General features: G+C 43.2%; 2 protein-coding genes across 8 annotated transcripts in view; one reads left to right on the top strand and one right to left on the bottom strand.

Moving 5' to 3' along the window:
- The window catches only part of Dap3 (death associated protein 3), a 29,638-nt gene extending 22,396 nt beyond the window's left edge, over nucleotides 1-7,242 (bottom strand). For 2 of the 4 annotated variants that reach the window (XM_085678142.2, XM_085678145.2), the window contains exon 1: nucleotides 5,750-5,908. Coding sequence is in view for 1 of the 4 variants with exons in the window: in XM_085678140.2 (XP_085534266.2) it covers nucleotides 5,915-5,917 (3 nt within the window). In the remaining 3 variants the exon portion in view is untranslated. The other 2 variants (XM_085678141.2, XM_085678140.2) reach the window with 2 other exon arrangements.
- Nucleotides 6,398-17,288, top strand: part of Ash1l (ASH1 like histone lysine methyltransferase) — a 147,546-nt gene continuing 136,655 nt past the window's right edge. For 2 of the 4 annotated variants that reach the window (XM_087897355.1, XM_087897353.1), the window contains exon 1: nucleotides 6,719-6,998. The gene's annotated coding sequence lies outside the window, so the exon portion shown is untranslated. Of the gene's footprint in view, nucleotides 6,439-6,714; nucleotides 6,999-17,288 lie in introns of those variants that run through there. The other 2 variants (XM_087897354.1, XM_087897356.1) reach the window with 2 other exon arrangements.

Here is a 17,288-nt window from a genome sequence, read left to right as displayed (position 1 = left end):
CCAGCCTGGAGAGCTGGCTCAGCAGCTAAGAGCACTTGCTGCAGCTGTAATGCTCTCAGGCTTGATGCTCAGCACTCCACAGCAGCTTACAACAGTCTGTAATTCCGGTGCCATGGGATTGAGTGCCCCTTTCTAGACTCCATGTGTACCAGACATACATGCAAAACACATATTTTTTTTTAAAATAAAAGATGTATTTTCATCTTATGTCTATAGGTGTTTCGGCTGCACGTTTGCAAGGGCACTGCATGCATCCCTGGTTCTCACGTCTCAATCATGGGTGGTTGTGAGCTGCCACACTGTAATTTGTAATCACATACCGTTTTAGTTACCATTTACTTTTTAATAAAGAAACCAATTAATTCCTTAATTCAGTCACTCAAGAAACACATGAAGTACTTCCATGTGCTTGCTAATGCAGGGTACAGAGGTGACAAGACTGATGTGGTTTCTACTGGCCTGTCCTCCCCCTTCTTTTTGAGATGGATCCTTACTATGGAACCTTAGCTGTTTTGAACTCATGACATGGACCAGACTGGTCTGGAACTCACAGAGATCCTTGTGCCCAGACCACTTAAATGCTGGAATTAAAGGTACGCTCCACCAGCTCCTGCTTCCCTTTCACCTGCAGGGCTCCAGGGCTCTTTTGCTACACATGGAAACCACAGTCCTAAAGCATCACTTCCCGAGATATTTGGCAAATACTAACTAGTCCTATAAAATGAATCAAAGGACTATGGTCAAAGACATCTGAGAAATAATGCACTCATTAACTTTTGATAAATTTAAAATATATATCAAAATTGTTAGGGAAAACTGTAATAAAGACCCTTGATTTTATTTCCTTGTTTCCTTTCTTATTTTGAGGCAGAGTCTCATATAGTTCTGGCTAGCCTCAAACTTGATATGTAGCCAAAGATGACCTCTACCTCCCAAGTACCAGATCAGCAGATTTGTGCCACTGTGCTGCTAAGAGACTTCCCTTTAAACTGCAACCCAGACTTTCCAGCTGAGAATCCCTTTACTGCAGAGCAGCATCAGCACCACTTAGGGTTAGGGTGGAGGCAGCTGCTATGGGGCAAAGCTGCAGCTCAGAGTGTGGGTTCAAGCCTATGGACAAACCCTTCACCACTCACAGGCTGGAACATAGCTCTATCTAACGTGTTACCTCTTCTACTTAATTCTCTTGGTCTTTACAAAGTATTCATTAAGCTGGGCCATAGTGGCACACACCTTTAACTTGGGAAGCAAAGACAGGCGGATCTCTGAGTCTGAGGCCAGCCTGGTCTAGAGAGCGAGTTCCAGGACAGACAAGGCCACAGGAGTACTGCTGTGAGATCAGCACTGGCCTGGGCTACAATGTGAGTTCCATGTTAGCCTGGGGTACTGAGAGACACCCTGTTCCAAAAAACAAAACCAAGCTGCCCCTCCACACCAAACCAAAAAACAAACAAACACCACAAAGCCACACCAAGGGCTGGGAAGTAGCTCAGCTTGCACAGTGCTTCCCTACCAAGCACAGAGTCCTAGATTCCCTCTCCAGCACTGCATAGACCAGGTGCAGTGGTGCAGACTCTAATCACAGCACCTGAGAGGTGGAGGCAAGTTCAAGGTTAGCCTACGCTACCTTCAGGGATCGGCTCAGGGCCTTGTACTAGTCAGACCAAGGCTCTACTAATGAAAGACAAGCCCAGCTTGCTTGCTTGCTTTATGTATTCACAGGTAGGGTTTCATATTGGGTGCAGACTGGTCCTGAATTCTCAGCAATCCTCCTGCCTCAGCCTCCCAAATGTTAGGATTACAAATGTGAGCCACTATGCCTGGCTCCAAATTACATTTTCAGTCATTTAAAATATTTATAAGGGGGGCTGATGAGATGGCTCAGTGATTAAGAGCACTGACTGCTCCTCCAGAGGACCTGGGTTCAATTCCCAGCACCCACATGGCAGCTTACAACTGTCTGTAGCTCCAGTTCAAGAGAATCTGACATCATTATACCAATGTGCATGAAATAAAGTTTAAAAAAAATATTTATAAGGATAGCTAGGTGTGGTGATGCATGGCTTTGAGCCAGAACTTTGTAAATTCAAGGCAGCCTGCTCTACACAGCAAGTGCAGGCTACCCGCTGCTTCACAGTGGGACCTCATCTCAAAGCAACAACTAGATAAGCAGAAAATAAAATCATACTGACAAATCAGAATTGGGGCAGGGCTGCCATTCCACAGGCTCCAGACAGCTCTTGCCGTTACTTTACCTTACCTTCCCAGTGCCTACAGGCTGCCTGGCTCATGGATCTTTCTTGTTTTTGAAATCTGCCACTTCATTTTGCTCACATTACATCATTGCGATTTGGAGTTTTCTGTGTCTTTGATGAGCAGCCACAATTTTATTTGTAGCTTTTTATTTATCACATCATTTTTATGTGATATATAGATTTATTACATAATCTAGCAGAATCATATTATGTGGGAAATTATTCTGTCCATCCTATCGTTGTTGTTGTTTGGGAGTTATTGTTGTAGGTTGTCTATTTTTGCTTTTGAGACAGGACCTCATAGATAGGCTTGGCTAGTCTGGAACTCACAGAAATCTGTCAGCCTCTGCCTCCCAAATCTGGGATTAAGGGCATGTGCCACCATGCCTGGTTTATTTATGCTAAGAAGCAAACAACAACAAACCCCTTTATTTTTAGTGTGCATGTATGTGTGGGTTCATGAGTAGATCTCAGAGGACAACTCTGTGGAAACAGTTCTTTCTTCCATAACACAGATTATGGGGATTGAACTAATGTCACCAGCCTTTTGTAGCATGCTCCTTCACCCACTGAGCCGTCTCAGCCCAGTCACTCTTATCTCTGCTGGTTCAATAGCTGAAGACTCATCCATTTCGTGAGGTGTCCTTCCCCACCCAGGGGTTCTCTGTGTAGCCTCTGCCTTCTGTGTAGCGCCACCACCACCCAGTCAACGAGGTGTGTTTTAGTGAACACTCTACTGTTTCTGATAGGTTCTCAGGAATACACAAAAAACCAGATTATTTTACTTGCTTCTACTTAGCTGACATCCATACTTAAATTGGTGTACTTACTGAAAGTTACTGGAATTCAGAGACCATTTCAGAGTGCATTTCATACACTGGTGACCAAATTAAATGTAGAGTTTTGGTTTTGGTTTGGGGGTAGCTCAGTGGTTCCATGCTTATTTATCAATTCTAAGACCCTGGGTTTCATTTCTAACATCATCAAAACAAAAAACCCAAAGCAAAACAAGCCAAACTGCCCATCCCCCCGAAAATACTAAGGTGGAGGTTGAAAAAGAAGTCAATCCCATTACAGCATTGACCCTGAGGATAAAAGATGGCCACTGTTGTGAGGTATTTGATTACCCTGTGTAAAGACTGCATCACTGTGATTGGTTTAATAAAAAGCTATGCCGCCAACAGTTAGGTAGGGAGAATAGGTGGGACTTCTGGGCAAAGAAAGGAACTGGGGATGGGTCCAGGCACGCAGAGGAGATGCCAGGAGAGGCAGAACAAATCAGAGGTACAGAATGAAAGAAAGGTAAAAAAAGCCATGTGATAGAACATAGATTGTAAAATATGGGTTAATTTAAGTTAGAAGAGCTAGCGGGACAAGCCTGAGCTATAGGTTGAGCTCTCATAATTAATAGGAAGTCTCTGTGTCATTATTTGGGACTGGCTGGTGGAACAGAGAAAGACTTGTTACAGACTACAGTGGGATGTAAGTGCATCATCAAAGTACAAAATTTTCTATATTTGCAATATAGATGAACACTTAAAAGGCTTTCAGACTTCTGTGGCTGGTAAGAAAACTTACTACGGGGGCTGGAGCTTGACTGCCACAGCTCAGCAGTCAAGAACACCAGCTGCTTCCCCAGAGGACCCAGGCTCGGTCCCCTGCACCCACATGGTGGTTCGCAATCCAACACCCGCTTCTTCCTTCTGTACATGAATGCCTCCCTCCCCCACGATGCACAGACATACATGCAGGCAAAACATCTATACATACAAAATAATAATAATAATAATAAAATAAATCTTACAATGAAGGTAGCATGGCATAGGGAAAAGTTATGTTTTTTTTTTGAAAAGTTATGTTTTTAAGAGACAGGCAACTACAGTCTAAAGATCAAGTTATGGCTTTCTGTGGGTTCAAGCTTCTTCACTTGAAAAATGAAGATAAGATTATCTCAAAGTGTTGTTGTAAGGATTAAACAGGAACACATGTTCTTCCAGTATGGCATTCTATCTATGCTTTTCAATCTTGTACTTTCTTTCACTCCCTCCCTCCATTTTTCGCTGCTGTTCTGAGACAGTCTCACCTAACCCAGGCTGGCCAAAACCTTGCTGTATAGCTGTGGATGACCTTCAAGATCTGATCCTCCTTCATCCACTTCCTAAGTGTTGCTACCACAGCCTTTAGCATGGCCAGTTCTAGTCCATTGGAATCTGACACCGATTTTAACATTTCCATTTACTCAGAAACAGACTATGAAAACTTGTAAAGAAGTCAGTCTGCACGCGAGCAAGCACACGCCTGCACAAAGTTGCATACATGAAGCTATTAAAGAAAGATGAATGTAAATCTAGCTGGGCTCCATTAATCAGCTAGAGCTTGGTTAGCAAAAGTAATTACACAGCAAGGTAACTAAGGCTGATTTTTTCTTTTAACTGACCCATACAAGTAATAGGGGAATGGGAATGTTAGGTCATCTGAAAGCCAGGCGTGGACTCATGCCTGTAATCCAAATACCAGGAAGCCTAAGACAGTAGACTGTCAGAGTCCCAGGCAAGCCAGGGCTAAAGAGACTGTCTCAAAAGACACTCTAATGCCCACCCACAAAAACGCCGTTTGAATTTTCATTGGATGGGTCTTGGAGATGAATGGAATATAGTAATATTTAAACTTTTCCCAAATCACAAAGGCAGGAATTCCCAGATAAGAAGGGAAACTGAAGCAGCTCGTTCCTCAAAAATTTCGTTTTGCTTTTTGTGGGATACTAAAATTTGGTAGACCAAACATTGGGGTTTTAACATCCTATAGTTCTGAATTCAGTCATCAAATGTCAGAGCAGTTGTCAGAGCAGTTTTGAGAAACAAACATCAGCAGTCAAGGAATTTCATAGACCTTGTTTAACTAACAGTTTGAACACAACACAAACTACCAATTACACCTACAAGTCTTATCAACATCAACAGCACTGTAAATGATAACGATAATATTCTGCCTTTTCCCCCTGCCTCGGAGCTAATTCTACTTTATATACATTATCTCATTAATTCATACTGCAACCCTGGAGGCATATTTCGGGGTTAGCCAACTTTTACGCCCAGTATCCCATAAGTAACTTAGAAAATCAACTCGAAGGCCACAAAAGATCAAGTCTAGAAACAAATTCAAAGTGTATGGTTTCTACAGTCTCTAAAGGCGTTTCTCAACCGGGGGTCCGAATAACCCTTTCACAGGAGTCGTATGAGATATCCTGCATATCATATATTTACATGTCTATTCATAACAGTAGTAAAATTAAAGTTATGAAGTAGCAGCGGCTGGGGCTCACCACAACATGAAGAACTGTATTGAAGGGTCGCAGCATCAGGAAGGTTGAGAGCCCTGCCCTGAAAACCGAATGTGTATAATCTTTGAGAAGTGCGCAAAGAGCCCACAAACACCGTTAAGGCTAGGCACCCGTTTGAACTCTTACGTTAAATTGCGTTAACATAAAAACAGACCTTCCGCGCCAGTTCTTCCTCCCAGGTCCGCAGCCCTGGATCTAGAGGATGCCCCCCTCTTGAGGGTCGCCTATTCCGCTGGCCTCACTTCTAACCTCGGGGCGGTTCGGGTACACGCTCCGTTCCCTCCCTCACCGCATCCCCTGTGCGGCTCAGTTCCCTCACCATCGAGTCCACCACCAGGTCTCCCGCTGCGATGCCCAGCACACAGCGCCAGCAGTCGGATCCGAGGTGCCCGACCTGCGACTGTGAAGCCAACTCCGGGAGTGTGGCAGGAAGCTACCCAGCGCGCAGTCGCCACGGCTCCAACCACAGCCCAGCGGAGGGGCACCGCGCCGCCCGCCCTGCGGCCGGAAGCGGGCAGCAAGCCTCGGCGCGGCGGCGGCCGGTCCCAGGAGGTCGGTGCCCAGGTCTCGTCACTCGCTACGCCAGCGAGTCCCGTCGCCGTGGCAAGCCGCACCCGGCGTGGCCAGGCCTTTTCTCCCTTGCCCCGGCAGCCGCGCGCAATGGAACGTCCCGCGGGGGGGATTGTGGGAGGCGCACGCTCGAGGGGTGGGGGCGAAGGCGGCGGCGGCGGCCGTGGCTGCCGTTGGTAGCCGTGGGGGCGGGGAAGGGAGGGAGGCGAGCCGAGGAGGAGGAGGCGGAGGAGGCGGAGGAGGCGGAGGAGGCTCGGGCTCGCGCCGCCGAAGGTACGCGTGAGGGCCGAGCGGGCGCCGGGAGCGCGCGAGCGGGCGCCCCGGAGCGAGCGTGTCGGTGTTGCCGGCTCGGGGCGGCGGGAGGCGGCGGCTGGAGGGCGCATCTCGCGCCCAGTCCAGACACACTCGGAAGCTTGCGGGCGGGCGTGCGCGCTGCGCGTCCGGAGACGGGTGGGGGGGGGGGGACGGCGGGGAGAGCGCGTGGAGGGAGGAGTGGGAGGCGGGGGGGGGGGGCACAAGGCGCCCTTCGCTCGCTCGCTCCCTCCCTCCCTAGAGCCGCCGCCGCCGCCGCCGCCGCCGCTCCCGCCGCCATTTTGGGTTCGCTTTGCGGAGGGGGAGACGATCCCGGTCTCGGTTGCCGGACCCGCCTTCCCTCGGTTTCCCCTTCCCGACCTACGCCTTTGGCTTCTTCTCTGGCGTTTCCGCCGGCCCGCTTACCCGCTGGCCGCCTCCTGACAGCGGGAGGGTTACGGCGTGGACCCGGAGAAGCCGAGGCGCCAGGCTGCCACCCCCTCTTCCCACTTGCCTGCGCTCGGCGCTCTCGGCCTCGCACGGTGAGTAGTGCGGTGCGAGCAGGCCTTTGAAGGCCCAAGTACTCTCTCCTTGGCTTCCCGGGATCCACTGTCACCTCCCGGACCTGGACCTCCGGGAGAGCGGGGTGCGGATGGGGGAGGGGAGGGGAGGAAAAGGGATCCTGAGCTTACCGGGAAGTCCCTCTAGGCGGGGTGGCGGGGTGTCCCTGACCGGCGGGCGCTTCGTTTGGGGGAGGGGGACGGGGAAAGTAAGTGAGTGGAGGCGGAGTCGGCTGTGCCCCTGACAGGTTAGTTTTGTAGTAGGCCTGATTGGAGCATCTCCCAAGATCCAGTTTATGTCTGTCTGTTTAAGGGACAGAAGTGGCCAGGGAGATGATCTTCAGAGGATAGTTTACCTGTATAAGATTGTGGTGTTCTCTAAAGGCGGAACTGTGTGCAGACATGACATACTGATCTGTTAATAAGTTTAATAAATAAATGTCACTGGCTACTTTGTACTTTGGAAAGAAATGTTTTCGGTCTTGAAGACCAGATGGTCTGTTGATTATAGCTGCTGTGTTTGTGTGTGTGTGTGCAAAGATGGAAAGTGCATTTGTGGAAGTGCAGTGGAGTTCCCTTTTTAAAACAAGTGTTGGGACTTGTCCTCGAGGTCGATAGTGTACACATACTTTCGCCTACTAGATAATACAGCATGCTTGCTAGGACCAGGGATGGAAGAAACTTGACGTAGTTGTGTAAATATGAAAGCCCAGAACATCATCCTCAGAGTGATCAGGCCGAGAATAAGGCCATGTGGATCTATAGTAGTGCTTATGTTAGCATAAGGTTTTTATACTTAGAATGCTTTCAGTTTCTCTGTAATCCTAGAGCTCTAAAAATGATAGGAAAGTAGAAATTTGAGACGTGAAGAGGTACTCTTCCAAGGTCACATGTTAAATTAGTGGCAATTTAACTTGGGACTACAAGATACTTTGATTATTAGCTTAGTAATGTATTGTCCATATCATAGTGCCTCAGGAAATTGTTATTGGCAAATATAAGTGCATCTGGAAAGGAGGCATATGATTAGATTATGCTTGAGAGAGCCTAAAGTGCAAATGTGTGGAATATACTGTCCTTGCCTGTCTGACCTATATGAAATAGGTATTGTAACTGTTTTGTTTTCACACAGCAAGCAGAGCATTTCCATCAGTTTAGTGTGTATGTTTGATAACTGAAATGCTTTCATAGCCTAATTTGTACTTGTGTGGCTGCTGTTTGTTGCTGGTTAGGTTTTTTTTTTTCGGGGGTGGGGGGGTGGGATGCATCTGGTTGATTAAACACAAGGCATGAAACCTGCTAGCAAGCTTTCTACCACTGAGCCACACTTCCATCTGGGCAGCTTAGCTTTATATCTACAAGAGAAAGGATCTTCTTTGACTCTTTGAACAACAACAAAATTATTGAATACTTAATAATCGATCCCTGTCTTGGGGTAAGAATAACTGCGATCTGTTGATTAGCTTGTGTAATAGCTTGGGGTGCATATGAGGGGAGTTGCAGCCTATTGAGAGAGCAAGTGAATTCATGTGGAATTGAAACCGTGAAACCTTCATTAAAAGCCTATTCAGTCTGAGTGTGGTGGCTCACACCTGTAATCCCAGCATTCTGGAAGCTGAGGCAGGAGGATCATGAGTTCAAATCCAGCATAAGCTTCATAGTAAGTTTAAAGTCAGCTTGGGTTACAAGAGACCTTATCTTAGAAAACAAGACAAGGGTCTGGAGAGATGGCTCAGTGGTTAAGAGCATATACTATTCTTCCAGAGGACCCAAGTTCAGTTCCCAGCCACTTCAGGTGGCTCATAACCGCCTATAGCTCCAGCTCCAAGGTATTACTACCCTCTTTTAACGTCTGCATATAGCCCTGGTGTACATGCACGTGCACACACACACACACACACACACACACACACACACACACATATCTTTAAAAAATTTTTTAAAGCTCTTTTAATTTAGAAGGAATTTCAGTTGCTCACTTTACTGTAGAAGGACACAGAGTGCGTTTGCCCTGCAGGATGGTGTGTTGTGACAGACTTTATCTTAATATTTTCCTTTTGTTGTCTTTTTGAAACAGGGCTCGCTCTCTAGCTCAAACTGGCTGGCCTCAAATTTGAGGATTGTAATCTTCCTGCCACAGCCTTCTGGGATTACAGGCGTGAGCCAACTTGCCTGGCTTCTTTGGCATTTATGAGTAAACTGTTTTTGGAATCTGAATTATTGATATGTGCCTTTGGATATTGGAACTTCTTGGCTGTACTATAGGAATTCTTCGAAAGGCTAATTTTGTAGTAAGGATCCCCTCCATGAATATGAGGAAAGAATTTTTGAACGAATTCAAGTCTTATTATTAGTTTGTTTCTTAATCTAGATTAATGGTGCTTAGATTGTTTTATATATATAATTTATCCCAAGACTCTAAAAAAAATTGAGATCTTATATTAAAAAATGAGCATCAGTATAATCACATGAATTATGTATATACTTTTGATTTTTCTGAGTCAGTATCTTACTTTGTGGCCCTTTTTGTCCTGAAACTCGCTGTGTAGACCAGGCTGACCTCAAACTCACAGAGATCTGCCTGTCTCTGCCTCCCGAGTGCTGGGATTAAAGGCGTGCGCCACCACTTCACCCATCTAGTAGGTCTTTACTTTCAGGAATTTAAGTTGTAATGATATAGAACCGGTGTTTATTCTGATCTTTAGACGCCCAGTTTCCACTTGAATTTTGTTTTTCAGTAGAGATGTTAGAGTGTGACCACCAGGAGAACTTTAGGGTCAGGGTTTAAATTTGCCCCCAAGACAGGCATTGTGTATTTAGAAAAGCCTAGGCAGGAAGATTACTATGAGTTCAAGGCCAGCCTGGCGTGTGTAGTGAGTTCTAAGCCAACTTAGGCTGTAGAGTGAGGTGTTCTCAATAAAACCAAAAGAAAAAAGGTTTATCTGCTCAAAACGTATTTCTGTAGTTGGTAAACAACTGTGAGTTCTGTTTGATAATGATAAGTGATGTAGCACCAGCATCTTTGGCTTGTTTTGCAACACCTTTATATTCTCATTGTATGTTGAGACTTATAATTCAAAGTTCTTCCCTCCCCCCCGTTCTTTTTTGTTTGTTTAGTTTCCTTCTTTTCGTTAGTTTAGTTTCTATGTTTCATTACTCCTACATGAAGAACACTTAAGATGAATAATATGTAGTCTCTGCTGTTCTAGAGATTTTATTCCTGTTGAATTTATGACTTGCATAATGTTGATGACTCTCCAGACTAGAAGGAGAAATTGAGATTTGCAACTTAATTGCAAAGGGTTTTAATAGCATTTATTATTTTAATTAAAGTTTTATTTTTATGTGTGGTGGGTGTGCTCGCCATGGTACATATAGGTGTCTGAGGTCAGCATTGTGGAGTTGTTGTCTACTCCATCTTTGCATAGTTTGGGATCAGGTCGGGTGCAGGCTTTTGAAACAAGTGTGTTTACTCAATTATGTTGCTGTCTATTATTAGGAAGCTATAAAACTGTATGTATTGTACATAGGTTATATATTTAAAAGTGTTTTCAGTGACTGAGGGAAATAGCTTGTCAGTTAAGGGCACTTCCTGGTCTTGCAAAAGACCAGGTTGGTTCTCAGTACTCATGGCGCATTACAACTACCCTTAGCTGTAGTTTCAGAGAACACAGCACTTTCTTCTGGCCTCTGCAAGCCTTTGAATGAATGTGGGGCGCATAAACTCATCTAGGTGCACACAGGCATGTATAAAAAAGTAATGTTTTTTTTGTTTTTGTTTTTAAATGCCTTCATGCTGGGTGTGGTAGAGTACGCCTTTAATCCCAGTATTTGGGAGGCAGCAGCAGGTGAATCTTCTTGAGTTCAAAGGCAGCTTTGCCAAGTGTAGTGAGACCTGAGTATAGTGAGACTGTGTCTTAAAAAACAAAACACATGTATCTGATGTAAGAAAGCAAACATTGTGTTATGTTTGTTACCAGCATGCTTTTTTTTTTTTTGATCCCAGGATGGCATTACTATATTTTTCTTGTATAAAAAGGTCTTGATGCCATTTTGAGGTGTATGTAAAGGCAAAAATATTTTGGATGTAAAATTGAGAAATAATTTGTTGACTGTCTGTGAAATTAAAAATTAAAAATAATTAGATTACTTTTAAAAGAGCAGAGGATTCAGAAAGACAGTTAACTTATTTTGGAGAAGGCATTTTAACGGAATAGACTGTAGGATCTTAGTAAAAGTATTTTGTCTGTTTTTAGATTTATGTTATTTTATGTATATGAGCGCTTAGCCTGTATATATGCATGTATACCTTGGATCCAGATTGGTTACTCTGTGATTGCTGAGAAGGAAGCAGAGTCCTCTGCAAGAGCAACAAGTGCTCTTAAAGTGTTGGACTAGCTCTCCATCCTGTCTCTTATTTTGTATTGGAATGGCCTTTGTAAAGCTATGCGGAAAGAAAAGCTATTTATTTGTGAAAAGTTTATATTTTCTCCAGTGCCTAATGGGTATTACCATGGTGCTATTTCATCCATTTTATATGCTGTGTGCATGTGTGTGAGAGTGTGTTTATACGTGTTTTGCCCCTTATATATTTCAGATACTTCAAAATTAGTTTTGGAGGGAGCAGTATCCTTGGATTCACTGTGTAGCTCAGATTAGCCTCAAATTTATGCAAGCAGTCTTGCTTTTGCCTCCTAGGTCCTGGAATTAAGAGACCTGAGCCACCATGAGCTACATAGGAGGATCACTTAAGCTTACCTTGAGTTTGAGGTCAACCTAGGCAGCATATTGAGATCTTATCTCAAAAACAAAACAAATACTTAAAATCACAAAAAAATGGTTCAAGTTTCTTAAGGTGCAGTAATGAAAAAGGACCCAGACACTCTAGTTAAAGGCTACTGGACTACATAGCAAGACCCTGTTTCAAACAGAGCAAAGCAAAGCAAAACAGGAATAGAAAAGGAGTGTGTCCTGTTTTTACATTGTGTCTTACACAATACATAGCAGAACTTGCAAATACCTTGCAGGGTATTGGCTTTACAGTATTAGCAGTTCCATTGGCTTTATTCTAAGTGTTTAGGTGAAAGCTCTATCTTGGCTTCCTCTCTTTCCCTCCCTCCCTCCCTCCCTTCTTTCCTCCCTCCCTCCCTTCCTCTCTTTTCACACACTGCTCCTGAGAAAGCCCAACAAGTGGCAGCTTCTCCCTCTGAGAAGCTCAAGACTACTCCAACAGACCTGCCACATGATTTCTCTCCTACTTTCGTCCCTAGAAAATCACCCGGGCTTTGCTTTGCTTTGTTTATTAAACCTGGTCTTATTAATTTGGTTTAATTTTGATGACAACGTTGGGGTACGATAACCTTTCAGTAAGGTTTCCTGTGTGCTTTGCTAATAAGAATTGGTCACCTCCATTTCTGCCTGTGTGTTTGGGTATAGTGAATCTGGTGCTGGCATCGAGAGAGAGAGAGAGAGAGAGAGAGAGAGGCCAGAAAAGGGTGAAGAGGGTTATCAGATCCCCATGGAGTTGGAGTTATAGATATATATGTAAACCACTCAATCTGGTGCTGGCATCTAAACTGTGGTCCTCTACAAGAGCAGCAAGTGCTCTTTACTGCTGAGCTCTCTCTCCACCCTCATTCTGAGTATTTTAAAGGCACTATAGAGCTTTAATGTGATCTTCTGTAAGGTCTCCTGTGTCACCCTTCCACAGAAAAGGGCAATGTTCATTGTAGTAGCTTATAATTTTGTTTTGACTTATGCTGCTAGTTCTTATAATTGTTCTCAGAGTAGCTGTTACTTGTTTATGTTTTTTTATGTGGACAAGTGCATATGAGCACATGTATCTGTGTGTTCTGGTGTGTGGAAGCCCAAGGACAACTTCAAGTATCATTCCTTCTCAGTTACTGTCTATCTTGTCTTTGAAAGAGGGTCTTACTGGCCTGACCTCAACTAGTAGATGAGGCTGACTGGCTAGCTGGTAGCTCCAGGGACCTACTAGCTCTTGCCTTATATCCCTAGAACTGAGGTCCCAAGCAGACCCCACACCTGGCAGTTTTTACACTGGTACTGGGGTCAGGCACAGGGTTTCGTGCTTGCAAAGTAAGCGCTTTATCAGCTGAGCTACTTTCCCACTCCTGTTTCTTTGAAATCTTTTTCCCTCTCTTCCTCCCTCTTGTTCTTTTGTTGTTGTTGTTTTTCAAAACAGGGTTTGTCTGTGTAATAGCCTTGACTGTCCCAGAACTCACTCCATAGACCAGGCTGTTCTTCAACTCACGGAGATCTGCCTGTCTCTACCTCCTGAGTGCTGGGATTAAAGGTGTGCACCACCACACCAGAATATTTTTTAATTTTAAGAAAAGTTTTATGTGTATGGGCATTTTACTTGCGTGTAGTCCTTATTACTTGTATATTGTGTGCCTGTGTAAGCCAGAAGTAGTGTCCAATCCCCTGGAATTGGAGTTAGATATAATTATGAGCCACCTTGTGGGTACTGGGGAACTGAACTCAAGTCCTTGGGAAGAGCAGCCAGTGCTCTTGTCTTAACTACAGCTATCTCTCCTGCCCCCTACTCTTTCATCCTTCTATTGAAAATCATTCTCCATAGATAGGTTCATATAACTCTTAAATAGTCTATCTCATGATAGTTGGAATTAAATTACTTATACCAGTTACTTCTATTTTGTCAGTAGGGAATTCTCTACCATCTAAGAAAAAACTGAGGTGAATAGAAATTCACATGACTGCTCTTAGATGTTTGCTTATTAATCAGAAAAGCGTGTCAGCTTTATCAAATTCGCAAGTGACAAATAATATGCTGATACTTTTTTATTGTTTTAGTCATACTGACAAGATGTTCAAAAACATTTTCTAGTGGAATCCAATTACACAGAGAAATGAATTGGCATTGGAGACATTGAATGAGAGCTGAATTGTTCGATCTCAAGGCAGCTTGCTGTTTACAAGAATGAAACACATTGTTTTGATTTTGAAAATGTGATTGTGAGCACTATGTATGGGTACTTGGGGAGTTGGTACTTTAGGTTTTGTTACCTACCTTACAACCCATGGTAAACAAAAGCAAGACAATGAAAGTAAATGCTGCCCTTGAGTGAGAAGATGTTTCAGAAAACTGACATTTTAAGTGGTTATTCTTAAAGTAGAATTTATTCATTTGCCTAAATTTATTTATTTGGGTCTCATTCTTAGTTCAGGCTTGCGTATTTAACTTAAATTTTGTCTTAAACTTGATCCTTCTGTCTTAACCTCTGGAATGCTGGGATTATCATCATACTTAGCCTAGTTTTTGTTTGTTGAGACGGGATCTTGCCGTTTTGCTCAGGGCGTCTGGTGTTTCCGACCTCAAGTGATTGTTAAATATACTTCCCACTAAAATGGCTGGCAATTATGCTATAGTGAAGATGATTGCCAGTTCTACCAACAATTAGTATTTCATCGTTTTCTTTCTTTCTTTATAAGATTTTAGTGTGTATTTTTGTGTGCTTGCTCATACACATGTGGAATTCAGAGGACAATTTTCAGAAGTCTGTTCTCTTAAAGGGTTATCAAGCTTAGTTAGCTTCAAGGGCCTTTACTTACCCTCTGAGCCATCTTCTTAACTATGGTGCCTATCTTTTGTTCATATCGTATGTTTAGTTCCATAGTAAATAAGGCATGAGTTGTTGACTTAATCTTTCGCTCCGCATTTTATTCTTTTTTTCTGTATTTTATACCTAGTCACTCTCAATTTTGTTTTAAGGAGTACTGTGTGTCAGTTCTATTTTCGTTTTGTTTTGACTTCTTAGTGTAAATGATGGACTTCCTAATTCATTTCTGCTGAAAGTGAAAACTCCAGAGTTTAAATATTTCCTGACTAAACCCAATAGGGCAAATGCAAGAAATTTAAAAGATTGTCTTTGAAAAGAAGAAATGAATAATTGATATTTGAAAAATAGGTCTCAAAGGGCTTGAGTCAATCATATAGAATAACCACTGGGTGAATATTAGTATATGTTTTCAGAGAAAATTTCTTGCAGATCTTCTAGTTTGAAGCCAGCCTGGTCTACTGAGTTCTGGGACAGCCAGAGCTACAGTGTGATAGCCTGTCTCAAAAAAAAAAAAAAAAAGCCAGTTAATTGTTAGATCATGTCATATACAATTCTAAAGCTTACGTTGTTAATTTACTACTGTTAAAAACAACAACAACAAAAAAAAAAGCCATAAGTGGGAACTGGAGAGATGGCATAGTGGATAAGAGTACATACTGCTCTTCCAGAGGACCCAGGTTAGATTCCCAGTCATCTCTGTCCAATCCCTCCCCCGCCCCCGACATGGCAGCTCACCACCCTCTTCAGCTCCAGTGCCAGGCATCAGACACTCTCTTCTAACCTCTTCATGTACTGTACACAGATGTTGCCTAGACATGCATGAAGAAAAAGCACATACACACAATTAAAATAAATAAATCTTTAAAAAACTAAAAAGTAACTGGGTGTTATGGCACAGGCCTTTGTGAGTTCAAAGCCAGAGTTCCAGACCTTCCATATCTGTATAGAGAACCTGTCTCAAGTCAAATAAAAACTAAGATGTGTGTGTGTGTGTGTGTGTGTTTGTATTTGATTGCTAGCACCCACATTGGACATCTCACAGCCATCTCCAGTCCAGGTCATTTGATGCCTTCCTTTGGACTGCATAGATACCTGCTCTCACGCATACATATAATTTAAGATAAAGTAGATCTTTAAATACAAAACAAATATGAACTGGTGGGATGACTCAGGCAGTTAATGTGCTGAGCACCTAGCCTGAAGGATCTCGTGGTGAAAGGAGAGAACTAGCTCCTTCAGTTGTCCTCTTACATCCATGTGCATGATGTTGCATGTGCATGCCCACCCCTGTACAATAAATGAAATGTAATAAAAAAAATTCAGAATTATCCGAACAAGCATTGTTGCACAAGACTGCTAAGTTACTCAAAAGCTTTTTTCTCAATGAGCTGCAGAGATGGCTCATTGGTTAAGAGTACTTTTTGCTCGTGCAGATTACTCAGGTTCCATTCCCAACATTGTGACTCACACTGTCTATTACTTCTGTTCTAGGGAATCTATCTCCCTTAGTTTTTCTTTCTCCTCACAGATATTCTTTTCTGAATGGTTCTTACTGTGTTCACCTGACTAGCCTGGGTAGTGGCTATATAGACCAGGCTAGTCTTTAACTTGTACCAGTCTCCTGCTTCTGTTATTAGAGAAGTGTATACTGCCATGTCTGACACACGGTATTTAATTCCTTTCCTCTCTCTCCACTTTGGACCATGTGTATGTGAGAGACAACTCTGAGAAACAGGTTAACTAACATATCACAAAACAGGGTTGCTTCTGTACAGCTAAGAACTATATTTATTTTACTTGTTTGATCTTTGAGCAAAGGCTTTACTCTGTTACTGAGGCTGGCATTGAACTTGCTGTACTTCTTGGTATCCTGAGTGTCGGGGCACAGGGATAATTTATCATCCTCTGCTAAGTTATAAATTTTTCTTGTTCTCCTACCAACACTTTCAGTGTTAGAGGTTGAGCCCCAAGGGTCTTTGGTTATACTTATGCAAGTACTTTAAAGTTAAAATTATTAAATTTTTATTTTATAAATGTGGTGCTTGGCTTACATGTATGTCTGTGCACCACATGAGTGTCTGGTTCCTTTGGAGGCTGGGAGAGAATGTTGGATGATCTCCTGGAACTGGGGTTCAGATGCTTGTGAGTTGCCAGGTGGGTACTTGTAATCATCGGTCCTCTAGAAGAGAAGCCAGTGCTCATCTCTCCCAGCTTGTTTGTTTTAAAGGACATAAAGAATGCATCTAACTTTGTTTTCTCCCAAGTGAATAACCACTTATGTCAACATGCAGTATCATATCAAATCAATTATCCGTTTGCAATATGGAATCTACTAATTGAAAAGGATTTGTGCAGGAGTAATATGTACCTAGTTGTGGGTGTGTGTGTTCTGCATGTATATGAGGATGTGAACGCCAAAGGAGGAAGCAACATATCTTTGCCTCCTGAGTCCTGGGATTAAAGGTGTGCACTACCATACAGGCCTTTCATATTCTGCTTCTGTACAAAGTGGGAAAAGACTTCCTTCCATGAAGTACTTAAGTTTGAGCCATCAGATTTTTTTAAAAAAAATAACATTAAGCTTGGGGGTAAGGAAAAGACAATTTTTTTCCTTCAAGAATTTTTCAGTTTAAGAGACCTGTTAACTAATGTGTTACAGTACAGCATG

Source organism: Myodes glareolus, chromosome 17 (assembly GCF_982192425.1).
Source record: "Myodes glareolus chromosome 17, mMyoGla1.1, whole genome shotgun sequence".
NCBI classification, from domain to species: domain Eukaryota; kingdom Metazoa; phylum Chordata; class Mammalia; order Rodentia; family Cricetidae; genus Myodes; species Myodes glareolus.
The sequence above is the reverse complement of the archived record's forward strand: the minus strand, read 5'-3'. Positions and strand labels throughout refer to the sequence as shown.